The sequence below is a fragment of the Rhea pennata genome, chromosome 21 (genome assembly GCF_028389875.1).
Source record: "Rhea pennata isolate bPtePen1 chromosome 21, bPtePen1.pri, whole genome shotgun sequence".
Lineage (NCBI taxonomy): Eukaryota > Metazoa > Chordata > Aves > Rheiformes > Rheidae > Rhea > Rhea pennata.
This window is the reverse complement of record NC_084683.1, coordinates 986,936-1,001,989: the sequence shown is the minus strand read 5'-3', so window position 1 is coordinate 1,001,989 and position 15,054 is coordinate 986,936. Positions and strand designations below refer to the sequence as shown.

Genomic DNA, 15,054 nt, shown 5'->3' with positions numbered 1-15,054 from the left:
CTTTGCAGTACTGTTTTTCTCTCCCCCTCGTCCTTCAGTCTTGTTAACTATTTTCTCACAGTATTTCTCTAACAGCCTCAGTGCGTGACACTGCAATGCTCGGATGCTGCCTGCTGTCCGGAGTTGTGAGGTTGCTGCTGCGTGAGGGCGTAAGAGGCCAGCGTGAGGCTGTTGTATGATGTTTGGGAGCGTGCACTGAGTTTGGGCTGTTTGCTTTGCAGACCAGTGGCAGGCCCGCGTCAGGTGCTAGTGGTTGTGTGGTCAGCTGAGAAGCAGCGGCTGCTAGGCCAGTGGGGTGATGTTGTTGCTGTTTGTGTCTCTTCATTGCGTAGTGCCGGAGTGCCTTTGAGGCGAGCGCTGCTGCGCAGGCTGCTGGTGGTGGCTGTGAGGCGGCTTGTGCGAGCGTGCGTGACAGGCCAGTGCTGTGGCCACTGGTGGTGGTGGTGGTGGTTGGGAAGTGCCTTGTGCCTGCGTGCGTTATAGGCCTGTGCTACGGTCAGGCTTGTGAGATGCCTTGTGGCTGAGCGGCGTGTAGGCCAGTGGCAGGGCCATGTCTGCTGTTTGTGGCTCTGAGGTGACTTGGGCATCAGTCGCTTGGAGGCCAGGAGTGTCAGCCCAACTGGGCACGCTTTCACAATTGCTGCAGGCTAAAGACCAAAGCTCCGTTCTGATCGCCTGCTGGCTAGTGTAAAGTACTTGCATCATCTCGTGTTCTTCAGCTGTTTGTCCATATGGATTTGCTGTGACTTGAAAAGCTGATGAGTGTTAAGAAAAAGGAGAAGCAGGATCCCTGCAGGGAGTTCACATGAAGCCCTATGTCAGTATTTCTGGGTATCTGGTGCCCCCTGGAGACTGCTGCTGCCCACAAGAAACATAGAGACTATCAAGGCTGCACATTAGTAAGTGACCCTAGTCCAAGCAGACTGAAAAAAGAGAAGAACATCTTTTTCTCAAAGAAGTAGTGCAGGATACTAAAAAAGGCCGTAACAGTAAAAGCGAGTATTCTCTAAAATAATAATAATTACATGTCTTGTATTTCTGAAGTCTAATAAAGACTGATAGCTACGTTTCATGTTATGTATATATGCCTATGTATTTCAGAAACGAATGCGCAAGGCTATGTTTAGACAGCTGGTAGTGACATGATACGAAATGTACAGAGTTTAAAAGATAGCTTTAAGAGGTTCTATTAGTTGGTCTGAGAGGTCAACAGATAAAATCAGAAAATGTGGATGTCTCCTATCAGCCCTGGGATTGGAATTAGAATTTGATCACAAGCTTCATAAGATGATTGGGTGAAGTTAGTTCTGTGTGATTTTTTTGAGGGGGTGGGGATGGGTTTTTTTTGAAGGTGGCAGGTGTTTGGGGGTGTCTTAGAGTGTTTTGAGGGGTTTTGAAACAATCCTGTGTAGAGAATAATGCTGGGTTGTTGGGGCAAGAGAGAAGAGAGGAGAAATTTGTCAAAAAGGAGATAATGCTTTTATACAAAAGTTCTGAGAGTTAAAATTAAGACCTACCTGCTAAAATACTGAGCTTTAGAATTATTACATGCTGTTGATGCCCTGGCTAGATTTAGCCTAGTTTTCATGGGAAATCACTAGACCAGACCATTGAGATTGAAATAAAATTTTAACTGAGCCTTGTCTGCATCCTGGGGCTCCTTCGACCCACAGAGGGCACTGTGCTCAAGTTCATCCTGTGTTCTGCCTTCTGAGGCAAGGCAGTGCCCATAAATGGAAAAAGGAATGAAGCTCAGGATACTCCCAAGAAATTTACTTATCCTTGTTTTTTTTTTCTTTCTTTTTTCTTCTTTTTTTTTCTTTTATTTTTTTTATTTTTTTTTAAGAGAAGATACCAATCAAGTGTTGTTCAGAGAAGTCTAAACATAGAGGAAATAGTTGTTTGGAGCTGGAGTTTTACATGAAATATGAACTTAATTTAGAGTAACTTTGAAGACTTAAATTCTTGCTTTGCATTCTCAAAGCTTTTTCTTAGGGGGGGAAAAAAATCGCTATTCTCAGACTAAGTTTTTTTTTGTTTGAGTGCGGTTGTTGGGGGAGGTTGGTTTTTTTTGGGGGGGGTCCAGATTTATATTGTGCTTTACAGAGTCAGCTTTTTTACATGTAAGATTTCTAATGGCATAAAAATAATGTGATTATAGCACAGGACTGCTTCTGATATTCAGCTTATTTATTTTACATAGATTGGTAATAAGGAGTAATCGTGCCGTATCACTTGCCTTAGCGATTTGCAGTCCTTGAGAAAGAGAAATATACATATCCCTTAATCTCTCTTCCTTGCTTCCCTTCCTTTCCATGAAACTGGTACAGCGGCTGTTTCACTCCAGGCAGGATTCTGTGATCACCTTGATTTACAGCGACAATACGCTAGCAGAGACTAATGCTTACAGTTCTGGATTTGTTTTCTTAAAACTGGCTGCAGTATGCTGTTGCTGTTGAGCTGATGGTTTTTGGTTAGGCCACTTGTCCCTCTGTGGGGTGTGTGCCATTATTATGGCACATTATTACATTAGATGATGTGCAATATTCTCTCTTCTGATTTTTTTTTCTTTTTTTAACAGCAAGAAGGTGAGATGGAAGGTGAGGCAGTTGAAGCTATTGTGGAAGAATCAGAAACTTTTATTAAGGGGAAAGAGAGAAAAACCTATCAAAGACGCCGTGAAGCTGGGCAGGAGGACGATGCTTGTCATATACCACCAAACCAAGCAGATGGGGGTGAAGTAGTTCAGGATGTCAATAGTGGTGTGCAGATGGTTATGATGGAACAGTTGGATCCAACACTTCTTCAAATGAAGACTGAAGTAATGGAAGGTGCAGTGCACCAGGAAACGGAGGCTACAGTGGATGACACACAGATCAGAACACCTCAGGTTGTTAATATGGAAGAGCAGCCTATAAATCTTGGTGAGCTTCAGCTGGTCCAAGTACCAGTTCCAGTGACTGTACCTGTTGCCACCACTTCTGTGGAAGAACTTCAGGGAGCATATGAAAATGAGGTTTCCAAAGGAGGCCTGCAAGAGAGAGAGCCCGTGATCTGTCACACTCCCCCTTTACCAGAAGGCTTCCAGGTAGTGAAAGTGGGTGCAAATGGTGAGGGGGAGATGCTGGAACAAGGTGAACTTCAGCCCCAAGAAGATCCTAATTGGCAAAAAGATCCAGACTATCAGCCACCAGCCAAAAAAAACAAAGAAAAACCAAAAGAGTAAGCTATGCTACACTGAGGAAGGCAAAGATGTGGATGTCTCTGTGTATGACTTTGAAGAGGAGCAACAGGAGGGTTTGTTGTCTGAGGTCAATGCAGAAAAAGTAGTGGGTAACATGAAGCCACCTAAACCAACAAAAATCAAAAAGAAAGGTGGGTTTGTAAGCGGATTTCTAAACTGCACTGGTTGTGACTGCACCTTTCAGTACAGTTGAAGTGATTGAGTAGATGCAAATGGGAGTAAAGCAGGCATGCTCAGTGTCACTTACCGTTTTATATAAGAGCTCTCAGCTCTGTTTTCTAGGCAAACCTACTCTCTCCTGTCTATAGGCTTGCAAAGGAGCTCATTTGCCTTATGTGATGCTGTGGTATTAGTATTCCCATATCACTACAATTGAAAAGGTTCTGCTTTTTGCTGTAATGCATATTCAAGAGATTATTGTGTACAATAAAGTTTTACATCAGGAACCAGTGGTATAATTAGTTTTTGGGGGGCGGAGCTTTTCAGAGAGTCACATTACTCAGGAAGCACCTCAACACTCACACAGGTACTCGGACCTTTGTGTACATTCTTCTAATAGAATCTACTCTGTCTTTATTCTATAGGCACGTTGGGTCTATCTGAATCTGTCAGGTTTCTTCTATGGGACAAGCTGGAAAGGAAGAAACTATGCAATGCTGATCTCTTTCTTTATTCTTTTTTTTTTCTTCCCCTGTGAGAGCAATTTTTCACCTGACCGTGTTAGGTGCAAAGCTCATTCTGTACATAGATACAAAAACTAACTCTGGGATTGATCCAAAGTTACTTAAAGCTGTAGAAAACATTCTGTTTGTCTTGGGTGTTATTAGGGCCCTCAGTTTGCTGTGTTCTGAGATTTGTGCTGCCATTGCTTCCTATGGAAAAATAAGGTGAGGCTGGAGCTAAACAGAAGGCAGATGGAGCAGAAAAACAAAACAGGGAATAGGTTATAAACTGGACCAGTAAAACATGTAGGAATGAAAGCATGTTTCCATTGTTCCTCACTTAAGTTTCTGTTATAAAACTTAATATAGGAGTAATTTCATAACTGTCATCAAATTTAAACAATGTTCTTTTGACCCTTCTGCCAAAAAAGTGTAATTCATGTTCTTAGCTTTCTTTTCATATCTCTGCATTATCTAACTGAATGGTTCGAAATTTGCAAATAGCCAAGTGATAAGAAAATAAGGGAGTTTGTTTCCCTCATTGAAGGCATGTACAGTCTCTAGCAGTATCTTCTGTCCATTGGCTGTTTATACAAAGGCTATGACGCCTGCGTGCCATTTGCTGCTGTAATCTAATCTTTCAGAAGAAAAGGAACATTGCTGATTCATGGTGGGGGGGTGGAGAGGGAGAAGCTGTGTCATATTTTTTGCCACTAAATCTGAATGTCCCCATCTTCCTGTTTTCCTGCAAATGATTAGGTACTCGCCCTCACAAGTGCCCGGATTGCGACATGGCCTTTGTGACCAGTGGAGAGTTGGTTCGGCATCGCCGCTACAAACACACCCACGAGAAACCATTCAAATGCTCAATGTGTGATTATGCTAGTGTGGAGGTATGTTAATTGTCACAGTGCCAAGTACATGCTTGTATGCTTCAAGACTTACTCATCATCTGTTACAAACTTTCCTCCTTGACCATTTTTGAAAAGCCTCTGAGTAAATGGGTTATGAATTACAGAATCAGTAAGGTTGGAAGGGACCTCTGGAGATCATCTAGTCCAACCTCCCTGCTCAAGCAGGGTCACCTAGAGCATGTTAGACAGGATTGCATCCAGGAGGGCTTTGAATATCTCCAGAGAAGGAGACTCCACAACCTCTCTGGGTAACCTCTTCCACTGCTCTGTCACTCTCACAGTGAAGAAATTCCTCCTCACGTTCAGGCGTAACTTGCTGTGGTTCAGTTTTTGCCCCATTGCCTCTTGTGCTGTTGTGTGGGACAGCTGAGAAGAGTTTGTCCCCATCCTCTTGATGCCCTCCCTTCTGATACTTATACACACTGATAAGATCCCCCCTCAAGCTTCTCTTCTCCAGGCTAAACAGGCCCAGCTCTCGAAGCCGTTCCTCAGAGAGCAGATGCTTCAGCCCTCTGATCATCCTCATAGCCCTATGCTGGACTCTCTCCAGTAGCTCCATGTCTCTCTTGTACTGGGGAGCCCAGAACTGGACACAGTACTCGAGAGGAGGCCTCCCCAGGGCTGAGTGGAGGGGCAGGATCACCTCCCTCGACCTGCTGGCAACACTCTTCCTAATGCACCCCAGGAGACCATTGGCCTTCCTGGCCACCAGGGCACACTGCTGGCTCATGGTCAACTTGTTGTCCACTAGCACTCTGAGGTCGTCTGCAGAGCTGCTTTCTATATGAATTAGGTCTGTTTTTTTGGAAGCAAGTGATAGGGTTTCCTCAGTTGATGAGAAACCTATTTGAGGATATTTGTGCACCAAAACCCTAGATCATTTCCATTTCCTCTTTGGAGACTGTAGTTTTCATTGTTTTTAAAAAGAGAGTCCTTTAAGATGAGTAAAGGAGTTGAAGGAGGCAGGTATCTGCTGAGTAGAATGTACTTTAAGACTAGAGATGCTCCCCAATTTTAAAATGTGCACTTTGCATCTTACATATCTGTTGATAAAGTGACTGCTGCCAAAATGAATGGCGCTTTCCCAAATTAGTGAAAAACAGCTTTGCTAATTCTAAGAGGTTATCTAATTTGCTTGAGGAAATAAAGCTTACTTGAATGTTCTACCCTGTGCCCTAAGCAGCACTGTTGCTTGTACTGCAGGACAGCTTTTAAAATGTAATAAAAACTACATTGCAAGATGGTGATAGGAAATCTGAGCAAGGTCACGAACAAAATTTTTAAAAACTGATCTGTGCAGTGGAGGAAGGTTACAGTGGAGCTGTTGAACTGGGTGCTTAATCTTCTTTTATTTATTTATTTATTGAGTTTTCTGGGTGTGGGTGTTTCAGTTTGTGTGTGTATGTTTTGGGTTTTTTTGGGAGGGGAATGCTGGGGTTTTTGTAGGTCTTTTAAGTTTTATCTATTTATTTATTTATTTATTAAAAAAACAAACAAAACTTTGAGCTGTGACTGCAGTGTTGTAATTCCAGGCCCTGAGGTTTGAAGTGCTGAATGCATTGTGTTGCAGTGCATGAATTAGGAAAGAATAAGCAAGTTGGTCCTATGTGAGCTGGTTGCAGGGTTTTATAGACAGCAGTTGGTGCAGCTTGCTCTTACCGAAGCAGAAAATGCTTTCCGTTCATGTCTGCTAATTCTTAAGCTATGTTCATGCCTCCTAGATGATGGCAGGAGCGTAAAGGGATTAAGTCACCTTGATTGTAGGACTAGGGCTTTTTTATTGAGTTACTGATTTGTCTTCTTCCTCAAAGTAACTGGAGGGCATCCCGGGAGGCACCCTGTGGAAGAACATCTGCAGTGTTCCTGGGTGCATGCTTTCCTGGAACGCTTTTTCTCTGTGTCTGTCCAGGATGCTTTCAAATTTTAGCTTATCCTCTGATGTTGAGATGGTTGATGCCAGTAAGGTGAGCGCAGGAGACAAAATCCGGCTGCTTTGAATGTAGGAACAAGACTGGGAGTAAAGCTGGGAGGTGGAACAGAGTGGGAAAGGGAGTATGAGTGGTTACATGGCAGTGCAAGACTGGCACTGAAACGGGTTGGTTGGTTGTATTATTTTTAACCTTGCTACTGAAACAAAATGTTACTGTAACAAAATTTTTGACTGATTTCCTTTACTTTGGAAATCTTACCTATTCATGCTTACTAACTCCAGTCTTGCTCTTGGCTTTCAGGTTACCAAATTGAAACGCCACATTCGCTCTCACACTGGAGAGCGTCCATTCCAGTGCAGCTTGTGCAGCTATGCCAGCAGGGATACTTACAAGCTGAAGAGGCACATGAGGACCCACTCTGGTACTGATGTCCTGCTTTTAGCACGCTGTCTGTGTGCTGGTGTCTGAGTGCTGGGACAGTGCATAATGGTGCTCATGCTCGGAGTCAGCAAAATGAAGTATTCAAGTCTGATGTAAAATTAGCATGAAGTCTGTAGCTGAAGAGAATGCACTGTTTATCAACATTAATAAATTCATAAACTGACACTAGTAATTGCACTGAGAAATGTGCTGGAGGATTCTGATTTTTGCCTTCACTGTGAGGTGACAGAATACAGGCCCTTTTTCAGTATGAAGATGAGCAATATCTTCTTTATTGATGTTTTACTTCCCACTGAAGGTTATAGCCATTTTTAGTTTCATTCTTGAGTGTAATTGCAACAGTGTCTGGATGCAGTTTGTGAAGATCCTTAGTCTTTTCTGTGACAGAAATAGGACTTTTTTTTCTAGCATGGAACACTGCTGGAGTGCTAAACTAATGAGGCTGCTAAAATTTAATGACAGAAATGTGCTTGTATGTATCAGCATTCAAAAGAAAATCTCAAATTTGATGTTCACAGTGTTCCAGCATCTTGCATATAGGTGTTGAATGTGTTTCTCATTGTAAGGACTAATAATTAACTCATTTGCTCAAGAGTGAATTTGTTTTGTCTTTGTGTTGTAGAAAGATATTTACGGGAACTAAAACTTCTAGAGAAAGAAACATCATTGAACTGTTTGCTGGTTTCTGGGGAGTTATTTTATTTTAGGGCTTTTTGATTAGATTTCTTGTTAATAAAAGTGCTCGTGCTACTTTTTTTCCTTCCGTTACTGTAGGAGAGAAGCCATATGAATGTTACATCTGCCATGCTCGCTTCGCTCGGAGTGGTAACATGCAGATGCACATTTTACAGAAACATACGGAGAATGTGGCCAAATTTCACTGTCCTCACTGTGATACTGTTATAGCAAGAAAGAGGGACTTGGGTATGTATCTTGGCAACGTGGCCATTAGCGAAGTTACTGCAGAAGGCTACATAAAACATACCTTCCCAAAATTAGAGTTCATGTAACCCATCAGCTGTCTTCCCCCCGCTTTAACCTAGTAAATCCAGTAACTGCACAAAATGAAGCACAGGCTTAGAAGTGTGGCTGGTAATACATACTTTTAGCCTTTCAGCTTACAGTAACTGCTGCATGCTATGGGAACAGCACTTTCAATTGCTTTTCACTATTTGAAAATGCAGCATGTTTTTCAAGCATCCAAGGCAAGTTATTTTCATGTCCATAGGTGCGAGGCATTTATTGAACTTAGACTAATATTTTAACTGTACGACTTAAGGTCCAAGAAATTGGAAGGTCATTTGGCGTGACCTCCTATGTATTGGAGGCCATTAATTATCACCCAGATATATCTTCATCAAGCTGAAAGGCTTGAATTAGCCTAAACAATTTCATTTTTCAGGAAGTGGAGCTGTGTGCCACAGACAGAATAGGAGAGACTGAGTTGTCACAAAAGCCCTGAGTCCTTGCAGTAGGAGAGTGTTGACCTGGTGAGCAGTTCCCCATGATTCTAGTAGGCAAGCTCTCTTTTATGATATACAAGAAGGTGAAAAATAGTACTACTCCCAGAGCAATTGAAGATAATCTTTCTCAGTGAAGAAAAGGCCGAGATTTGGCATAATTGGGTCTGTAAGCAAAATATCAACCAGATAACGGGAAGGTAGGTTCTCCTTCATAACAAACAGATGTAAAGTGCTACAATGAAGGACACGTTGAGACGATGACACCAAGTGTCTATGAAGCAAACAAGTACTGATCTATAACAGGAAAAAACAGAATAGCTGTGAAGATTTTTTTTTCATAATGATTGTTCAAGCTACAGCAGGCTACCTTGTGCAGGTGCAATATGCTCATATTTGGAGGATTTTAAAGTGATTAAAACCTCTGATAGGGGTTAGCTGTTGGTACCCCTGTTACCCTCTAGTCTTGTCACTTTGACTTCTAATCCTGCAAAAAATCCTGTTTCCCAATGTATTACCTGGCTTCTGACTGTATTCAGGCAATTCAGAGTGGTCTTAAGTGTCTTGAGGACAGTGCTGTGTTTTACCTTGACTTTACTTCATCTGTTGCATGAACTTCAATAGCAAAAATCTATGTTGCTCTGTCTTCCAAGAGAATCCTTACAGATTGTCCGAAGCAGTCCTGGGCATCAGTGATCTGGCTGCTATGTTTTTGAGATGGATTTTTGAAACAGTCTACACACTAACAGTCTAAGAATCCTGCTGTATTTTGCAGATAGTGAATTTTGAATATAAGTTATGTGGTATATCATCAAACACTTTATCAAATGCAAGTGTATCAGCACAGATTGCTGATATTAACCAAATCTAGAATCCTTTAAAAAACCTTACTAAGCTTTTGACTAGACAGTTCTGTCAAGAAATTATGCTGATTGCTGTTAATTATAAGCCTATTAATTTTTTGATAGAATCTCAAATTAACAGTTTACTTTCCTCACCTGAACTCAAGAGTATACAGAGGGAAAGATACTGAGAGATTGTATACCAGGCTCTTTCACCCTTGGATAGCCGTGATGTGATTAAAGGCTCTGGTTCTTGCATTCCTAGGTGTCCATTTGCGAAAGCAGCATTCCTACATTGAGCAGGGCAAGAAGTGTCGATACTGTGATGCTGTGTTTCATGAGCGATATGCCCTCAAACGGCATCAAAAGTCTCACAAGAATGAGAAGCGCTTCAAGTGTGACCAGTGTGATTATGCATGCAGGCAGGTAAGCTGGTGGGACTGACACCCCTTAAGAGCATTAGAACAGGAGCTAAACACGTAAGCTAAGAAATCTTATCTGTTAAGTTTGACCAACTTTCAAAATCAGTGTTAGCTCTCTGACTTTTATTTATTTATTTTAAGGGCATGGGAGAGTTCAGTGGCTTTTGCTTTCTGCTGAAGTGCTCCCCTGTGGAGAGTATCTTTTAAGGGAGTTAAGTCACAACCTTGGCATACCTGTTGACAAAGAGCTAGAGTTGCTTGGAGGATGGAAGTAGGTAGGACCGAATATGCCATCAATCAGAGTGTGGTTGCACTCGGGCAGGACCATCTTCTCCTGGGTGTTTTTCTTGGACTAAAGTGTTTGACCTCGTCTTGCCTGCAGAAATAAATTTCTCAGTGTCTGCATCTGAAAGTTTTCAAGTTATTCTTTCTCTTTGGTTTGTCCCTACCAGGAGTGGCGCATGATCATGCATAAACGGACCCATACTGGAGAAAAGCCTTATGCCTGTAGCCATTGTGATAAAACCTTCCATCAAAAACAGCTCCTTGATAAGCACTTCAAACGATACCATGATCCCAACTTTGTCCCTGCTGCATTTGTCTGTTCCAAGTGTGGTAAAACTTGCACTCACAGGGTAAGGGAGTGTGTGTGTCTGTGTGTGTGTAAATACATTTTGAGTTGTGCTTTTTGGTTGAATGGGGATTTTGGAAAGGAGGAGCCCTGTTACTCAAAGAAAAGGGTGGCTGGGGCACAAGGCACAACACTGATCTTTTAAATGGCGGCACTTGCTGCTCTCTGAGAGGAGGCTCTGGTATTGATACTGATACTGGCATGTGCTAGCAGTGGCATCATGAGCAGTAGGAAAACTCAACTTTATGAGTAGAAGTTAGTGAAATTTACCTATATTTGGTAAATATTTTTCCATTACAAAGAGGAAAAAGAGACAAGCAGTCAGAAATGTCTGTGTAAACACAGGGCCAGAATATCTGATCTTGATTTCAATGCGTGTTTTTTTTTGTTTTGTTTTTTTTCCCCCCCATTCTGAACAGAATACAATGGCCAGACATGCTGATAATTGTTCTGGCCCAGATGGTGGGGAAGGAGAATGGAGGAGAGACAAAGAAGGGCAAATGTGGCAGAAAGAAAAATGCGCTCTAAGAAAGAAGATTCCTCTGATAGTGGTAAGATTCAGCTCAGTACCTTCTTAGCATTACAGGCTTGTGATTCATTGTTTCTTTGTTAGCTGTTTGCCAGTTCTGCAGGTTCGGTTTGGTTCCTGAAAGGCTTTTATGTACTCGATAAGGGGAAAAAACGATCATGTATGTATGTACATAGAGGACTGTGTGTGTTTAGGAAGGATGGTGTGAATTCGGCTGTCCTGGACCTCTTCCGAGACTCAGTAGTTGGGGAAAAAAGTGCTGTGTCTGTTACCCTTTGCCTAGACTGCAGTTGTCTGTCTTGCATGCTCTTCTGTGTGTTAGTACACTGTCTGATACATTTTTCCAGTACTAAAGTCATGTTGTCCCCTGCTTTGGCCTGTCAGCTGCTGAAGTAGACAGACTGTTAGTTGATAAAAGTTGAGATCTGAGGAAAATATGAAGAAGCTCTAAAAAGGTAGGACCTGAAAAGTTCAATAAAAGAAATTTGTCTTTGAATGACTGCGTACAATAGCGCAGCACATGCATACCTCCTTGTACATAAGGAAGTAGGTACTTACAGACATGAGGAAATGTCTGCAAAGCAGTAATGCACAGAACAAATAGATGCTAATGTGAGATCTTGTGGCAATAAAATCAATCCATTCAGCATAATCTGACTGAGGGGGATGAAAGCACATCATATCCAGAGTATTTGCAGTCTTTCTGGGATGTTGAACTGATCTTTTTTCAAGCCAGAAATGCACCCATAAGATGGCAGCGTATAGTTAACCCTAGTATGTTTGGCTGCTTTCTGTTTTCTGTCTTAATTTACTTGTGAGATTTGAAGTTGAGGCCTGGTATGTGTTATGACGCCTCATCTTTGTGGAATCCCAAAGACCAATGGCCACCTTTTTGAAGGTATTTTTCACTTGATAGTAATCATTTTTATCACACCCTGGTCAACAGTTGTGCAGCTTGGATACTTTTTGGGTGTCTCTCTTAACTGAAAAGTATTAGAGCCATTATTGCTGCTTCTAAGAAAATGAAATTTCTACAGTTCATTCTTCCCCCTCAAATAAATGGAAGTATGCCTCATGCAATGGCTCACCTCTTCATGAGGAAGATAAGCTACTCTTCTGTGCAGTGGACATACTTAGACATTCTGGGGCAGTCATTTTACCCTTCTGACAGTCTGTTCCCCTTGACATCTTTTATTTTTTATTTTATTGTCTGATTTGGTTTTGCATGGAGTACTCTGGGCACATTGATGGTGCTAACTGGTAATTTCAGGGATGTCCTGAAGTATAAAACTTTGCACCATTAGCTCAATAAACCACAAAAAAATTGCAAGAAGTTAAAACTTGTCATGAGCACCATTGGACTGGAATCAGTTTCTAAGAAATGCAGTTAGTTGGCATGGAGGGGAGGTGCTATCATAAATCAGTTGGTGGACAGGGCCTCGTAAAATAGGCTGTTCTACCTCATAAAGAGAGGTCTTGGAGAAGATGCTCTTGCTCACTGATTGATGATCTATGGTATGTTGATGATCCTAGAAAGCATGGCAAGGTGTCTGCAAAGCTGTGTTCATCTGTGATGCTTAAGACCTCCCCAGTTCCATGTGACTTTACTATTTTCAACTTGACGTTGAGGTCCTGAACACTAGTTGTGGTGTTCAGGAACTGCTACCCCAGTTGCTGATCTACGTTACAGAAAAAGATAAGTACAGTGCTGCTGTTTCTTGGGGGCTAGGAGACTTACTGTTGGATCACTCTTGACTTCTGGAGTGTTTCATAGAGGTATTGAAGTCACTACCACCAAATGAAATCATGTTTTCTTTCCCTTTCTGAATGGCATTTTGTTCCCTTTAATGTAGGAGTAACAAACTGAGTCTGTGCCACTAGGTTCTTAGCAAAGGCCTCATTCGCCTTCTCTGTTACCAGAGCCAGCTCCCTTCAGTTGAGGATTAAGTAATGGCTCTTTGTAGGTGAATGTGTTTAACCTCTTTAAACTAAAGACTTGCTTAATGCACTTCTTCGAGGATTTTTTTTGTTTCTTTAATTTTTTTTTCTAGAGGAAAGTGCTGAACCAGATTTGGATGATAATGAAGAGGAGACAGCAGTAGAAATTGAGGCTGAACCAGAAGTTGAGCAAGAGGCTCCTGCACCACCTCCTAGTAAGAAACGAAGAGGAAGACCATCAGGCAAAGCTGCCACCCAACCAAAACAATATAAATAATAAAACTTAAAATGATGTTAGACTGTGATTTAACTAGAACTTGCTGTTTTATGTTAGCATTACAGGATCGTGGAACATTAGGAAGTATTTTGGAGTCCTTCAGGGTTTCCTATGAGATGCTTGATTAGTTTTGCTCTGAGCTGCATTGTAAAGCTGGTCCAAGGACAGTGTTTACATGCAACAAGTTTTAATATACAAAAGTGGAAGCCTTGACTAGAGTACATGGTAAACCACTCCGGACTTGCCCTTCCAGTTCCCAGAGTCTTTGAGCCTCCTTTTCTCAGTAGTGTTTTTAACTGTAAATGCAGACTTGAGAGGGTTCTAGACTTTTAAAATGTTTTTGCTTTTCCCCACCGACTAGTTCCAGTTTTCCGAGTCGGCTGCACACGGTAGTTTTGGCATGCTCCAACTGGTTTCTGTCCTTAATATGCTTATATGCTTTGCTTTCTGCAAAGCATTTCTGTAATGGTCAAGCTTGTAAATAACTTTTTTTTTTTTTTTTTTTTTTTTTTTTTACATTTTAATCTTTTTCCATTAGTTAAGAGGTATGCAAAAATAAACCCCGGTATTTTAATTCCTTTCAAACCAAGTGACAAGAGACTTTTATAGAGTGTAAATGTTGGAAAAGCTGTTGATAACCAATCATGTAGAGAAAGGTACCCAGACTACTCCTTGAAGATCAACAGATACCCACACGTGAAATCTGGTTTTGAAGTACATAACTGAAACATGCATAATTAACCTTCTTTTTGAGTTACAATTTTATGACTACATTTTCTTTGCTCTGTCTTGTAGCTGTATTTTGTGTTTATGAATCCTATGTTAAGGCAGAAGTGGTGATTTATAAGTGGGTCACTGCAGCCCTCAAAACCTGGGCCAGGAAATATTAATAGGTCAGTAATTACACAATTTTGGATTTCTAATAGAGACAAAAGGAATAATGTGAAATACAAATGATGCCTGTATATGAACTGTCAAATGTTAAAATATGTAAGCTTTTTATAGAGCCTCAGTCTTGCTGATTTCAAACAAATTTTTCTTCTATGTATCGCTTGTAAGAGAGCTATCAGTTTAGCTATCAGACCCTAGGTTGATGCATTTTTGTACTTAGCTGTACTGTGTGATATTTTTCATTATTTTAGGAAGCCAACATGGGAAAAATTGTTATAAAATATGTAATGGGGTTTGAAAGCTGGGAAGGAGAATATACTGCTGTACAGCTAATAAATAATAATGGATTACCATGTGTGCTCACTGGCTGATTCTTTGTATTTATTAACTGTTTGTCCTGGCAGTGATTTCCAGACTGTAGTCTCTCCTCCTTACGGAAGGATGCTTCAGGCCTGAAGTTACAGTGTGTCTGTGCCTCTCATGGTGGGTCTTTTCCTCTACCTCCTTCTGGCAAGGATGAGCCAGATCTGGCTGCAGAGGAGGGTGGATTCTCAGCTGGACAAGGAGTTTGTGTCATCAGAAACCGTAAGAGATGCTTCAGATGGAGACACTGCTCCGAAGGAAACACCATTTGCATGAGCCTAGAGCAAGAGAGGCTTTGTGGAAGGGAACTAAGCTGTCTTCAGGCACTGTGCTTTTCTACAATATGCGTCAGTACTAAAGGAATAAAAAGTGTGGTAACAACTGCTGTTGCAGATGACTGTCTCAGTCCCCTCCTGTCTGTGCACAGTCCAGGACTTGTGCTGTAGCACCACCGTGTGCCAGGTGGGTTGCAGTGAGCATTGTCCCTCCTCATGTTACAAATATGATGG

General features: G+C 41.6%; 1 protein-coding gene across 1 annotated transcript; it reads left to right on the top strand.

The window, feature by feature from the left end:
- The first annotated feature begins 2,587 nt into the window (after window positions 1-2,587).
- LOC134149664 (transcriptional repressor CTCF-like) lies at window positions 2,588-13,291 on the top strand. Its single transcript, XM_062592898.1, is given in 12 exon segments — window positions 2,588-3,196; window positions 3,198-3,375; window positions 3,723-3,770; window positions 4,666-4,799; window positions 7,052-7,172; window positions 7,967-8,116; window positions 9,760-9,920; window positions 10,369-10,551; window positions 10,967-11,019; window positions 11,021-11,056; window positions 11,058-11,098; window positions 13,128-13,291. Coding segments are annotated over 12 exon segments (1,872 nt in total). The 5' UTR covers window positions 2,588-2,593.
- Window positions 13,292-15,054: the final 1,763 nt, after the last annotated feature.